Raw genomic sequence first — 12,266 nt, forward strand, 5'->3', positions numbered from 1 at the left:
GTCATGGGCTGTTCCTCTAGCCTGTCTCTCTCCCTCCCCTTCTCACTCTCTCTTCCTCTTCTGTCTCTCTCCCTCCCCTTCTCTCTCTCTTCATCTTCCTCTTCTGTCTCTCTCTTCATCTTCCTCTTCTGTCTCTCTCTTCATCTTCCTCTTCTGTCTCTCTCTTCATCTTCCTCTTCTGTCTCTCTCTTCATCTTCCTCTTCTGTCTCTCTCTTCATCTTCCTCTTCTCTCTGTCTCTTCATCTTCCTCTTCTCTCTCTCTCTTCCTCTTCCCTTTCTCTCTCTCTTCATCTTCCTCTTCTCTCTCTCTCTTCATCTTCCTCTTCTCTCTCTCTCTTCATCTTCCGCTTCTCTCTCTCTCTTCATATTCCTCTTCTGTCTCTCTCTTCATATTCCTCTTCTGTCTCTCTCTTCATATTCCTCTTCTGTCTCTCTCTTCATCTTCCTCTTCTCTCTCTCTTCATCTTCCTCTTCTCTCTCTCTCTTCATCTTCCTCTTCTCTCTCTCTCTTCATCTTCCGCTTCTCTCTCTCTCTTCATATTCCTCTTCTGTCTCTCTCTTCATCTTCCTCTTCTGTCTCTCTCTTCATCTTCCTCTTCTCTCTCTCTCTCTCTTCCTCTTCCCCTTCTCTCTCTCTTCATCTTCCTCTTCTGTCTCTCTCTTCATCTTCCTCTTCTCTCTCTCTCTCTCTTCATCTTCCTCTTCTCTCTCTCTCTCTTCATCTTCCTCTTCTCTCTCTCTCTCTTCATCTTCTTCTTCTCTCTCTCTCTTCATCTTCCTCTTCTCTCTCTTCATCTTCCTCTTCTGTCTCTCTCCATCTTCCTCTTCTCTCTCTCTCTTCATCTTCCTCTTCTCTCTCTCTCTTCATCTTCCTCTTCTGTCTCTTCATCTTCCTCTTCTGCCTCTCTCTGTCTCTTCATCTTCCTCTTCTCTCTCTCTCTTCATCTTCCTCTTCTGTCTCTTCATCTTCCTCTTCTGCCTCTCTCCATCTTCCTCTTCTGCCTCTCTCCATCTTCCTCTTCTCTCTCTCTCTTTAGCCTGTGCTGCTCACCTGCATTGAAGCACAGCCTCTTTCACTCTGTAAGCGTCTCTCTCCCGTCCCTCACTTCTCTCCTCTTCTACCCATTGCCATGCTGTGAGCCTCCTGGGAATCTGTCTGTCCACACTGCAGGAGATTGAGAGAGAGAGACAGAGAGAAAGAAATAAGCAAAGCAGGAGAGATCGAGAGAGAGAGAGAGAGAGAGAGACAGAGAGTGAGACAGCAGGAGAGAGAGACAGAGAGTGAGACAGCAGGAGAGAGAGACAGAGAGAGAGACTACAGGAGAGAGCGAAAGAGAGAGAGACAGCAGGAGAGAGAGAGAGAGAGACAGCAGGAGAGAGAGAAAGAGGGAGAGACAGCAAGAGAGAGACAGCAGGAGAGAGAGAAAGAGAGAGAGAGAGAGTAGAGAAAGAGAGACAGCAGGAGATAGAGAGAGTGCGAGTGAGCGAGCGAGAGAGTAGAGAGAGATAGATAGAGAGACAGCAGGAGATAGAGTGCGAGAGAGAGATAGAGAGAGTGCGAGTGAGAGAGAGAGAGAGAGTAGATAGAGATAGATAGAGAGACAGCAGGATATAGAGTGCGAGACAGAGGGAGAGATAGAGAGAGAGACACCCAACAATTAGACCTAACCAAATCATGAGAAAACAAAAAGATAATTTGACACATTGGAAAGAATTAACAAAAAAACTGAGCAAACTAGAATGCTATTTGGCCCTAAAAAGAGAGGACACAGTGGCAGAATACCAGACCACTATGACTGACCCAACATTAAGGAAAGTTTTGACTATGTACAGATTCAGTGAGCATAGTATTGCTATTCAGAAAGGCCACCGTAGGCAGACCTGGCTCTCAAGAGAAGACAGACTATGTGCTCACTGCCTACAAAATGAGGTGGGAACTGAGCTGCACTTCCTAACCTCCTGCCAAATGTATGACCATATTAGAGACACATATTTCCCTCAGATTACACAGATCCACAAACAATTTGAAAACAAACCCAATTTCAATAAACTCCCATATCTACTGGGTGAAATACCACAGTGTTCCATCACAGCAACAAGATCTATGACCTGTTGCCACAAGAAAAGGGCAACCAGTGAAAAACAAACCCCATTGTAAAATACAACCCATTTTTATGCTTATATGTTTTACTATTTGCACATAATACCACCCTGCATACCACTGCTGGCTTGCTTCTGAAGCTAAGCAGGGTTGGTCCTGGTCAGTCCCTGGATGGGAGACCAGATGCTGCTGGAAGTGGTGTTGGAGGGCCAGTAGGAGGCACTCTTTCCTCTGGTCTAAAAAATATCCCAATGCCCCAGGGCAGTGATTGGGGACACTGCCCTGTGTAGGGTGCCGTCTTTCGGATGGGACGTTAAACGGGTGTCCTGACTCTCTGAGGTCATTAAAGATCCCATGGCACTTATCGTAAGAGTAGGGGTGTTAACCCCGGTGTCCTGGCTAAATCCCCAATCTGGCCCTCAAACCATCATGGTCACCTAATAATCCCCAGTTTACAATTGGCTCATTCATCCCCCTCCTCTCCCCAGTAACTATTCCCCAGGTCGTTGCTGCAAATGAGAAAATGTTCTCAGTCAACTTACCTGGTAAAATAACGGTAAAATAAAATAAAAATAAATAAATAATATGATATTTGTAATGTCTTTATTATTTTGGAACTTCTGTAAGTGTAATGTTTACTGTTAATTTTTATTGCTTATTTCACTTTTGTTTATTATCTAGTTCACTTGCTCTGGCAACGTTAAAATATGTTTCCCATACCTTGAATTGAGAGAGAGGCGGGGATAACAGTGAATATAGCTGACCCCTGGGCAGCATGAATAATGTACTTGGCTCCCTCAACGGACGACACTTTTACACCTTCTCCGACTGCTCTCACACTCTTACTCTTCTTTCCCTCTCCCTCCTCTTCCTCCTCCTCCTCTCTCCCTCCTCTTTATCTCTCCCTCTTCCTCCTCCTTATCTCTCCCTGTTCTTCCTCCTCCTTCTCTCTCCCTCCTCTTCCTCCTCTCTCCCTCCTCTTCCTCCTCCTTCTCTCACTCCTCCTCTTCCTCCTCCTCCTCCTCGCTCCCTCCTCTTTCTCTCTCCCTCCTCTTCCTCATCTTTCTCTCTCCCTCCTCTTTATCTCTCCCTCCTCTTCCTCCTCTTTCTCTCTCCCTCCTCTTCCTCCTCCTCCTCTCTTCCTCCTCTGTATCTCTCCCTCCTCTTCCTCCTCCTCCTCTCTTCCTCCTCTTTATCTCTCCCTCCTCTTCCTCCTCTTTCTCTCTCACTCCTCTTCCTCCTCCTCCTCTCTTCCTCCTCTTTATCTCTCCCTCTTCCTCCTCTTTATCTCTCCCTCCTCTTCCTCCTCCTCCGCTCTCCCTCCTCTTTATCTCTCCCTCCTCTTCCTCCTCCTCCTCTCTCCCTCCTCCTAATGCTCCTTCTCTCTCCTGCTGATCAGCTCCTCCTGAACCCTCCCCTCACACAGAGTAGACATGTTGTATAATGCTGTACTCAGATCAGTTCCTCCTGAACCCTCCCCTCACACAGAGTAGACATGTTGTTTAATGCTGTACTCAGATCAGCTCCTCCTGAACCCTCCCCTCAACTAGAGGAGACATGTTGTATAATGCTGTACTCAGATCAGTGTTGGCAGGCCCAGGCAGAACAGACTATATGTTGTGGTATTGTTAATAAAGCACTATGAGGGTGTAATACCTAGGGTCTGTAAGTAAACATTTCACTGTAAGGTCTACACCTGTTGTATTCGGCGCATGTGACAAATAAACTTTTATTTGATTTGATTTAATCATGACATGGCACACTGCACCTCCAGGAAAATGGTCCTGAAAGGTTCTGGAAACATTGGCAGAAGAGATGTGTGAGATTTCGTAATCTGTCGTAACCTCCTCCTCTCTTATCCTGTTTGGTTCCTGTTTTCTGTGTGGACAGGAAGTTATGACGGGGAGCTGACGGTGTGGAACAACAGCACAGAGAACGCCCTGAGAAAGCTCCGTCCAGATCCTGAGAGAGAACGCAGCAGGCCTCAGACGGGTCAGAACCACACGGACACACCACCTGTCAAACTAACTACCACAACTACTGCTACTTAAACCCCCACACTCTACACAACACTTTAACACAAACGTCCTTTCAATGACCCCATATCTTCAGTGTGTAATTTGAACGGCGAGGAGGACTCAGAGAGCAGCGATGGCATCTCCAGACTCTTCTTCCTGCCAGGACGTAAGGGCGTTGCCACCGTTGGTGAGCGATGGTACTTTTGTAAACTCCTGTGAAAGGATACGTGATTCTATTATACTATTCTAGCCACTGACTGGCCCGGCTCTGGTCTGTAGGTGGAGCGGACCTGGTCTCATGTGGCGGTTCTGGTCTGGTTCGGTTCTGGAACACGGTCCGTAGTGGTCTGGTTGCTGTGTTCACAGCTCATAAAGACATAGGGTCCATCATCATGACCATGTCCGCCTGTGGTCGATACCTGATCACTGCTGACGTGGAGGGAACCCTGAAGACCTGGGGCATACAGGTGAGTGAGTGAGTGAGTGAGTGAGTGAGTGAGTGAGTGAGTGAGACTAGGCCCAGATGTTTCCTTTTTAGCTGCTTTAATGGTCTGTGATTATATGTTGTGGTGTTCTGTGTGTTTGTTTGTCTGCCTGTCCATTAGGAATACTGTGTCCTGCCCAGCGACGGAGTGACCAATGAGGCTCCAGAATTGCTGGGTAGTCTCCGCCCACACGTGGACTGTGTAACTCACCTGGAGACGTGTCTCCATGGCGACAGGCTCCTCCTCCTCTCAGCATCTACAGACTGTAGCGTAGCTCTCAGCTACCTACCTGGGGACACAGTGGGCGTGTTCGGACAGGTGTGTGTCTGTGTGTGTGCTCAGCCACAGGTGTGTAACAGGTACTCAGGGTAGGACCATACTCCTCAGTGAATTTCATAAAATTTTTAATTGTAAAACATTTAAAAAGTTATCCTTTTTAGATAAAACTATACTAAAAATAATCACGTCACCAAACAATTGATTAAAACACACTATTTTGCGAAGATGGTCTACAGTTTCCTCAACAGCACGGTTTGTGCATTGAAGTCCACAAGCAAAAGGACAATGTGAGAGGAAGAGAGCGCATAGAAGGAATACAACGTGGCTGCTATGAAAGTGAACTGTGTTTACGCGTGATCAGGGGTGTATTCATTCCACCGATTCTGTTGAAAAATGTTTCTTAAAACGGAAACAAACGGAACAAAACGGGAATTAACATACCTGAATTTGTCCAATAGAAACTATCATGTGCAACTGTTGGACTAATGCTTACACCCTATATCAGCTAGATGCAGGTAAGAGTGTGCAAGGCGGTATTGAATGTCACTGTTTGTCGCCTCAAATTTGTCTCTTGACGTTGTAAACTTTAATTCATAGGCTAGGTTGTATCAACCTCATGATGGGTATAGGGAAAATTAGAGTATCATGTAGCAGCCTAAACCTATCGCTGTTACATTGAACTGGGCGAATGGAGTATGAATGAGAGTCATCCAATATGATATAATAAAAATAAGGCCATACTCATGAAAAAAAATATTGTCCTCCCTTAAAACGGGACCGACCACCACTGACTTACACACCCAGTAACCCTATGCACTCTGGTAGACAGTGATTATCACTCTGGTAGACAGTGATTATCACTCTGGTAGACAGTGATTATCACTCTGGTAGACAGTGATTATCACTCTGGTAGACAGTGATTATCACTCTGGTAGACAGTGATTATCACTCTGGTAGACAGTGATTATCACTCTGGTAGACAGTGATTATCACTCTGGTAGACAGTGATTATCACTCTGGGAGACAGTGTTTATCACTCTGGGAGACAGTGTTTATCACTCTGGTAGACAGTGATTATCCCTCTGGTAGACAGTGATTATCCCTCTGGTAGACAGTGATTATCACTCTGGTAGACAGTGTTTATCACTCTGGTAGACAGTGTTTATCACTCTGGTAGACAGTGTTTATCACTCTGGTAGACAGTGTTAACCACTCTGGTAGACAGTGTTAACCACTCTGGTAGACAGTGTTAACCACTCTGGTAGACAGTGTTTATCACTCTGGTAGACAGTGATTATCACTCTGGTAGACAGTGTTTATCACTCTGGTAGACAGTGATTATCACTCTGGTAGATCTGGTCGACAGTGATTATCACTCTGGTAGATCTGGTAGACAGTGTTTATCACTCTGGTAGACAGTGATTATCACTCTGGTAGATCTGGTAGACAATGATTATCACTCTGGTAGATAGTGATTATCACTCTGGTAGACAGTGATTTATCACTCTGGTAGGCAGTGATTTATCACTCTGGTAGGCAGTGATTATCACTCTGGTAGACAGTGTTTATCACTCTGGTAGACAGTGTTAACCACTCTGGTAGATCTGGTAGACAGTGTTTACCACTCTGGTAGGCAGTGATTATCAGTCTGGTAGATCTGTTAGACAGTGTTTACCACTCTGGTAGGCAGTGTTTATCACTCTGGTAGATCTGGTAGACGGTGATTATCACTCTGGTAGACAGTGATTATCACTCTGGTAGACAGTGTTTATCACTGGTAGACAGTGATTATCACTCTGGTAGACAGTGTTTATCACTCTGGTAGACAGTGTTTATCACTCTGGTAGACAGTGTTTATCACTCTGGTAGACAGTGTTTATCACTCTGGTAGACAGTGTTAACCACTCTGGTAGACAGTGTTAACCACTCTGGTAGACAGTGATTATCACTCTGGTAGACAGTGATTATCACTCTGGTAGACAGTGATTATCACTCTGGTAGACAGTGATTATCACTCTGGTAGGCAGTGATTGTCACTCTGGTAGGCAGTGATTATCACTCTGGTAGACAGTGATTATCACTCTGGTAGACAGTGTTTATCACTCTGGTAGACAGTGTTAACCACTCTGGTAGACAGTGTTAACCACTCTGGTAGACAGTGTTAACCACTCTGGTAGACAGTGTTAACCACTCTGGTAGACAGTGATTATCATTCTGGTAGATCTGGTCGGCAGTGTATACCACTCTGGTAGGCAGTGATTATCACTCTGGTAGACAGTGTTTATCACTCTGGTAGACAGTGTTAACCACTCTGGTAGATCTGGTAGACAGTGATTATCACTCTGGTAGGCAGTGATTATCACTCTGGTAGACAGTGTTAACCACTCTGGTAGACAGTGTTAACCACTCTGGTAGACAGTGCTAACCACTCTGGTAGACAGTGATTATCATTCTGGTAGATCTGGTCGGCAGTGTGTACCACTCTGGTAGGCAGTGTTTATCACTCTGGTAGACAGTGTTAACCACTCTGGTAGATCTGGTAGGCAGTGATTATCACTCTGGTAGACAGTGTTTATCACTCTGGTAGATCTGGTAGACAGTGTTTACCACTCTGGTAGGCAGTGATTATCAGTCTGGTAGATCTGTTAGACAGTGTTTACCACTCTGGTAAGCAGCGATTATCAGTCTGGTAGATCTGTTAGACAGTGTTTACCACTCTGGTAGGCAGTGTTTATCACTCGGGTAGACATTGATTATCACTCTGGTAGACAGTGATTATCACTCTGGTAGACAGTGTTTATCATTCTGGTAGACAGTGATTATCACTCTGGTAGACAGTGTTTATCACTCTGGTAGACAGTGTTTATCACTCTGGTAGACAGTGATTATCACTCTGGTAGACAGTGATTATCAGTCTGGTAGACAGTGTTTATCACTCTGGTAGACAGTGTTTATCACTCTGGTAGACATTGTTAACCACTCTGGTAGACAGTGTTAACCACTCTGGTAGACATTGTTAACCACTCTGGTAGACAGTGTTAACCGCTCTAGTAGACAGTGTTAACCTGTCTAGGATGAGCGTGCCGCGTCCTCAGAGCATGCGCAGACCAGCTGGCTGGTGTGTTTACGGACATATTCAATCAATCCTTATCCTAGTCTGCTGTTCCCACATGCTTCAAGAGGGCCACCATTGTTCCTGTTCCCAAGAAAGCTAAGGTAACTGAGCTAAACGACTACCGCCCCGTAGCACTCACTTCCGTCATCATGAAGTGCTTTGAGAGACTAGTCAAGGACCATATCACCTCCACCCTACCGGACACCCTAGACCCACTCCAATTTGCTTACCGACCCAATAGGTCCACAGACGACGCAATCGCAACCACACTGCACACTGCCCTAACCCATCTGGACAAGAGGAATACCTATGTGAGAATGCTGTTCATCGACTACAGCTCAGCATTTAACCTGTCTAGGATCAGCGTGGCGCTAGCGGCACACCCCCCCCCCCCACTGAAAAACCAGTGCCGCGAAATTCAAAAAAAATATTTTTTTAAATATTTAACTTTCACACATTAAAGTCCAATACAGCTAATGAAAGACACAGATCTTGTGAATCCAGTCAACATTTCCGATTTTTAAAATGTTTTACAGGGAAGACACAATATGTAAAGATGTACATCTATTACCTAAAAACACATTAGCATAATCCACCATCTTTTATTTGTCCACCAACACCAGTAGCCATCACCAATTCGGCTAAACTAAGATATTTATAGCCCCTAACCAACAAAAAAACTCATTAGATGACAGTCTGATAACATATTTATGGTATGGGATAGGTTTTGTTAGAAAAAAGTGCATATTTCAGGTAGATGGCATAGTTTACAATTGCACCCACCATCACAAATGGACTAGAATAATTACAATGAGCAACGTGTTTACCTAACTACTAATCATCAAACATTTCGTAAAAATACACAGCATACACGAATCGAAAGACACAGATCCTGTGAATACAGACAATATTTCAGATTTTCTAAGTGTCTTACAGCGAAAACACAATAAATCGTTATATTAGCTTAGCACATAGCAATTAGCAGCCCAGCATTGATTCTAGCCAAAGTGAGCGATAAAAGTCAACATCGCCAAAAGATATTAATTTTTTCACTAACCTTCTCAGAATTCTTCCGATGACACTCCTGTAACATCACATTACAACATGCATATACAGTTTGATCGAAAATGTTTATATTTAGCCACCAAAATCATGGTTAGACAATGTGAAATGTAGACAAGCTGGTAAAGAAAAAGTCCTTGCGCCACTTAGACAGTGATCTACTCTTATACATAAATACTCATAAACGTGACTAAAAAATATAGGGTGGACAGGGATTGATAGACAATTTAATTCTTAATACAATTGCGTTATTACATTTTTTAATTTATCCTTACTTTTCAATACAGTTTGCGCCAAGCGAAGCTACGTCAAAAAACATGGCGTCCTAAGCCACTAAAATGTTTCGACAGAAACACGATTTATCATAATAAAAATGTCCTACCTTGAGCTGTTCTTCCATCAGTATCTTGGGCAAAGGATCCTTTCTTGGGAGAAATCGTCTTTTGGTGGAAAGCTGTCCTCTTGCCATGTGGAAATGTCAACTGCGTTCGGGATGAACTGAAAAGCGTGCCCAACTTTTCACATCGTTGCAAAAATAAATGTCCCAAAATCGCACTAAACGGATATAAATTGCTATAAAACGCTTTAAATTAACTACCTTATGATGTTTTTAACTCCTATAACGAGTGAAAAGATGACCGGAGAAATATAACAGGCTAAACTAACGCTTGGAACAGGTGCGCGCCGGTGTCCTCTAGGCTCATGACGCAGCTCCCAAAGAATGACTAGCTTCAGGGTTTTTTCATTTGTAGGGCCTGTGAACGCGCAATCGACCCCGTTGGAATCGTCATCACGTAAAGGCATCCAGGGGAAGACGTAAGAAGTGTCCGTATAGTCATAGCAACGACAGTGCCCTTATAACTGACTTCAGAAGAGTGGCCAACATTTCTCAAATCTGACTCCATGTCAGGGAAATTGCTGTAGAATGGGCTCTGTTCCACTTAGAGACAAAATTTCAACTCCTATAGAAACTATAGACTGTTTTCTATCCAATAATAATAATAATATGCATATTGTACGATCAAGGATTTTGTGGGAAGCCGTTTAAAAAATTAGCCAAATTAGCATAAATAGTCTAAACAGCGCCCCCATCCCCAACAGGTTAACACCATAGTACCCTCCAAACTCGTCATCAAGCTCGAGACCCCGGGTCTCGACCCCGCCCTGTGCAACTGGGTCCTGGACTTCCTGACGGGCCGCCCCCAGGTGGTGAGGGTAGGTAACAACATCTCCACCCCGCTGATCCTCAACACTGGGGCCCCACAAGGGTGCGTTCTGAGCCCTCTCCTGTACTCCCTGTTCACCCACGACTGCGTGGCCATGCACGCCTCCAACTCAATCATCAAGTTTGCGGATGACACTACAGTGGTAGGCTTGATTACCAACAACGACGAGACGGCCTACAGGGAGGAGGTGAGGGCCCTCGGAGTGTGGTGTCAGGAAAATAACCTCACACTCAACGTCAACAAAACAAAGGAGATGATTGTGGACTTCAGGAAACAGCAGAGGGAGCACCCCCCTATCCACATCGACGGGTCAGTAGTGGAGAAGGTGGAAAGTTTTAAGTTCCTCGGTGTACACATCACGGACAAACTGAATTGGTCCACCCACACAGACAGCGTTGTGAAGAAGGCGCAGCAGCGCCTCTTCAACCTCAGGAGGCTGAAGAAATTCGGCTTGTCACCAAAAGCACTCACAAACTTCTACAGATGCACAATCGAGAGCATCCTGTCGGGCTGTATCACCGCCTGGTACGGCAACTGCTCCGCCCGCAACCGTAAGGCTCTCCAGAGGGTAGTGAGGTCTGCAGAACGCATCACCGGGGGCAAACTACCTGCCCTCCAGGACACCTATACCACCCGATGTCACGGGAAGGCCATAAAGATCATCAAGGACAACAACCCCCCAAGCCACTGCCTGTTCACCCCGCTATCATCCAGAAGGCGAGGTCAGTACAGGTGCATCAAAGCAGGGACCGAGAGACTGAAAAACAGCTTCTATCTCAAGGCCATCAGACTGTTAAACAGCCACTACTAACATTTAGCGGCCGCTGCCAACATACTGACTCAACTCCAGACACTTTAACCTGTCTAGTCTGAGGGTGCCGCTAGCGGCACTCCCCCCCCACCCCCACTGAAAAGGCAGAGCCGCGAAATTCAAAAAAAATATTTTTTTTAAATATTTAACTTTCACACATTAAAGTCCAATACAGCTAATGAAAGACACAGATCTTGTGAATCCAGCCAACATGTCCGATTTTTAAAATGTTTTACAGGGAAGACACAATATGTAAAGATGTAAATCTATTAGCTAAAAACACATTAGCATAATCCACCATTTTTCTTTGTCCACCAACAACAGTAGCTATCACTAATTCGGCTAAACTAAGATATTTATAGCCCCTAACCAAGAAAAAAACTCATCAGATGACAGTCTGATAACATATTTATGGTATGGGATAGGTTTTGTTAGAAAAATGTGCATATTTCAGGTAGATTGCATAGGTTACAATTGCACCCACCATCACAAATGGACTAGAACAACTACATAGAGCAACGTGTTTACCTACTTACTAATCATCAAACATTTCGTAAAAATACACAGCATACACTAATCGAAAGACACAGATCCTGTGAATACAGACAATATTTCAGATTTTCTAAGTGTCTTACAGCGAAAACACAATAAATCGTTATATTAGCATAGCACATGTGCAAACATTACCCCAGCATTAATTCTAGCCAAAGTGAGCGATAACGTAAACATCGCCAAAATATATTATTTTTTTCACTAACCTTCTCAGAATTCTTCAGATGACACCCCTGTAACATCACATTACAACATGCATATACAGTTTGTTCGAAAATGTGCATATTTAGCCACCAAAATCATGGTTAGACAATGGGGAAAGTAGCCCAGCTGGTGAGAAAATGTCCGTGCGCCATATTAGACAGTGATCTACTCGTATACATAAATACTCATAAACGTGACTAAAAAATATAGGGTGGACAGCGATTGATAGACAATTTAATTCTTAATACAATCGCGGAATTACATTTTTTAAATTATCCTTACTTTTCAATACAGTTTGCGCCAAGCGAAGCTACGTCAAAAAACATGGCGTCCTAAGCCACTAACATTTTTCGACAGAAACACGATTTATCATAATAAAAATTTCCTACTTTGAGCTGTTCTTCCATCAGTA

The 12,266-nt window shown here is 44.3% G+C and overlaps 1 protein-coding gene across 1 annotated transcript in view; it reads left to right on the top strand.

Moving 5' to 3' along the window:
• Positions 1-12,266, top strand: part of LOC129822452 (WD repeat-containing protein 49-like) — a gene marked incomplete at its 5' end in the record, with an annotated part of 64,222 nt that overhangs the window by 35,902 nt on the left and 16,054 nt on the right. The window contains 4 exons of the mRNA XM_055880742.1: positions 3,993-4,094; positions 4,215-4,307; positions 4,400-4,587; positions 4,726-4,923. Coding sequence (XP_055736717.1) covers positions 3,993-4,094; positions 4,215-4,307; positions 4,400-4,587; positions 4,726-4,923 — 581 coding nt within the window. The remainder of the gene's footprint in view (positions 1-3,992; positions 4,095-4,214; positions 4,308-4,399; positions 4,588-4,725; positions 4,924-12,266) is intronic.

The sequence above is a fragment of the Salvelinus fontinalis genome, chromosome 24, assembly GCF_029448725.1.
Source record: "Salvelinus fontinalis isolate EN_2023a chromosome 24, ASM2944872v1, whole genome shotgun sequence".
NCBI lineage: Eukaryota > Metazoa > Chordata > Actinopteri > Salmoniformes > Salmonidae > Salvelinus > Salvelinus fontinalis.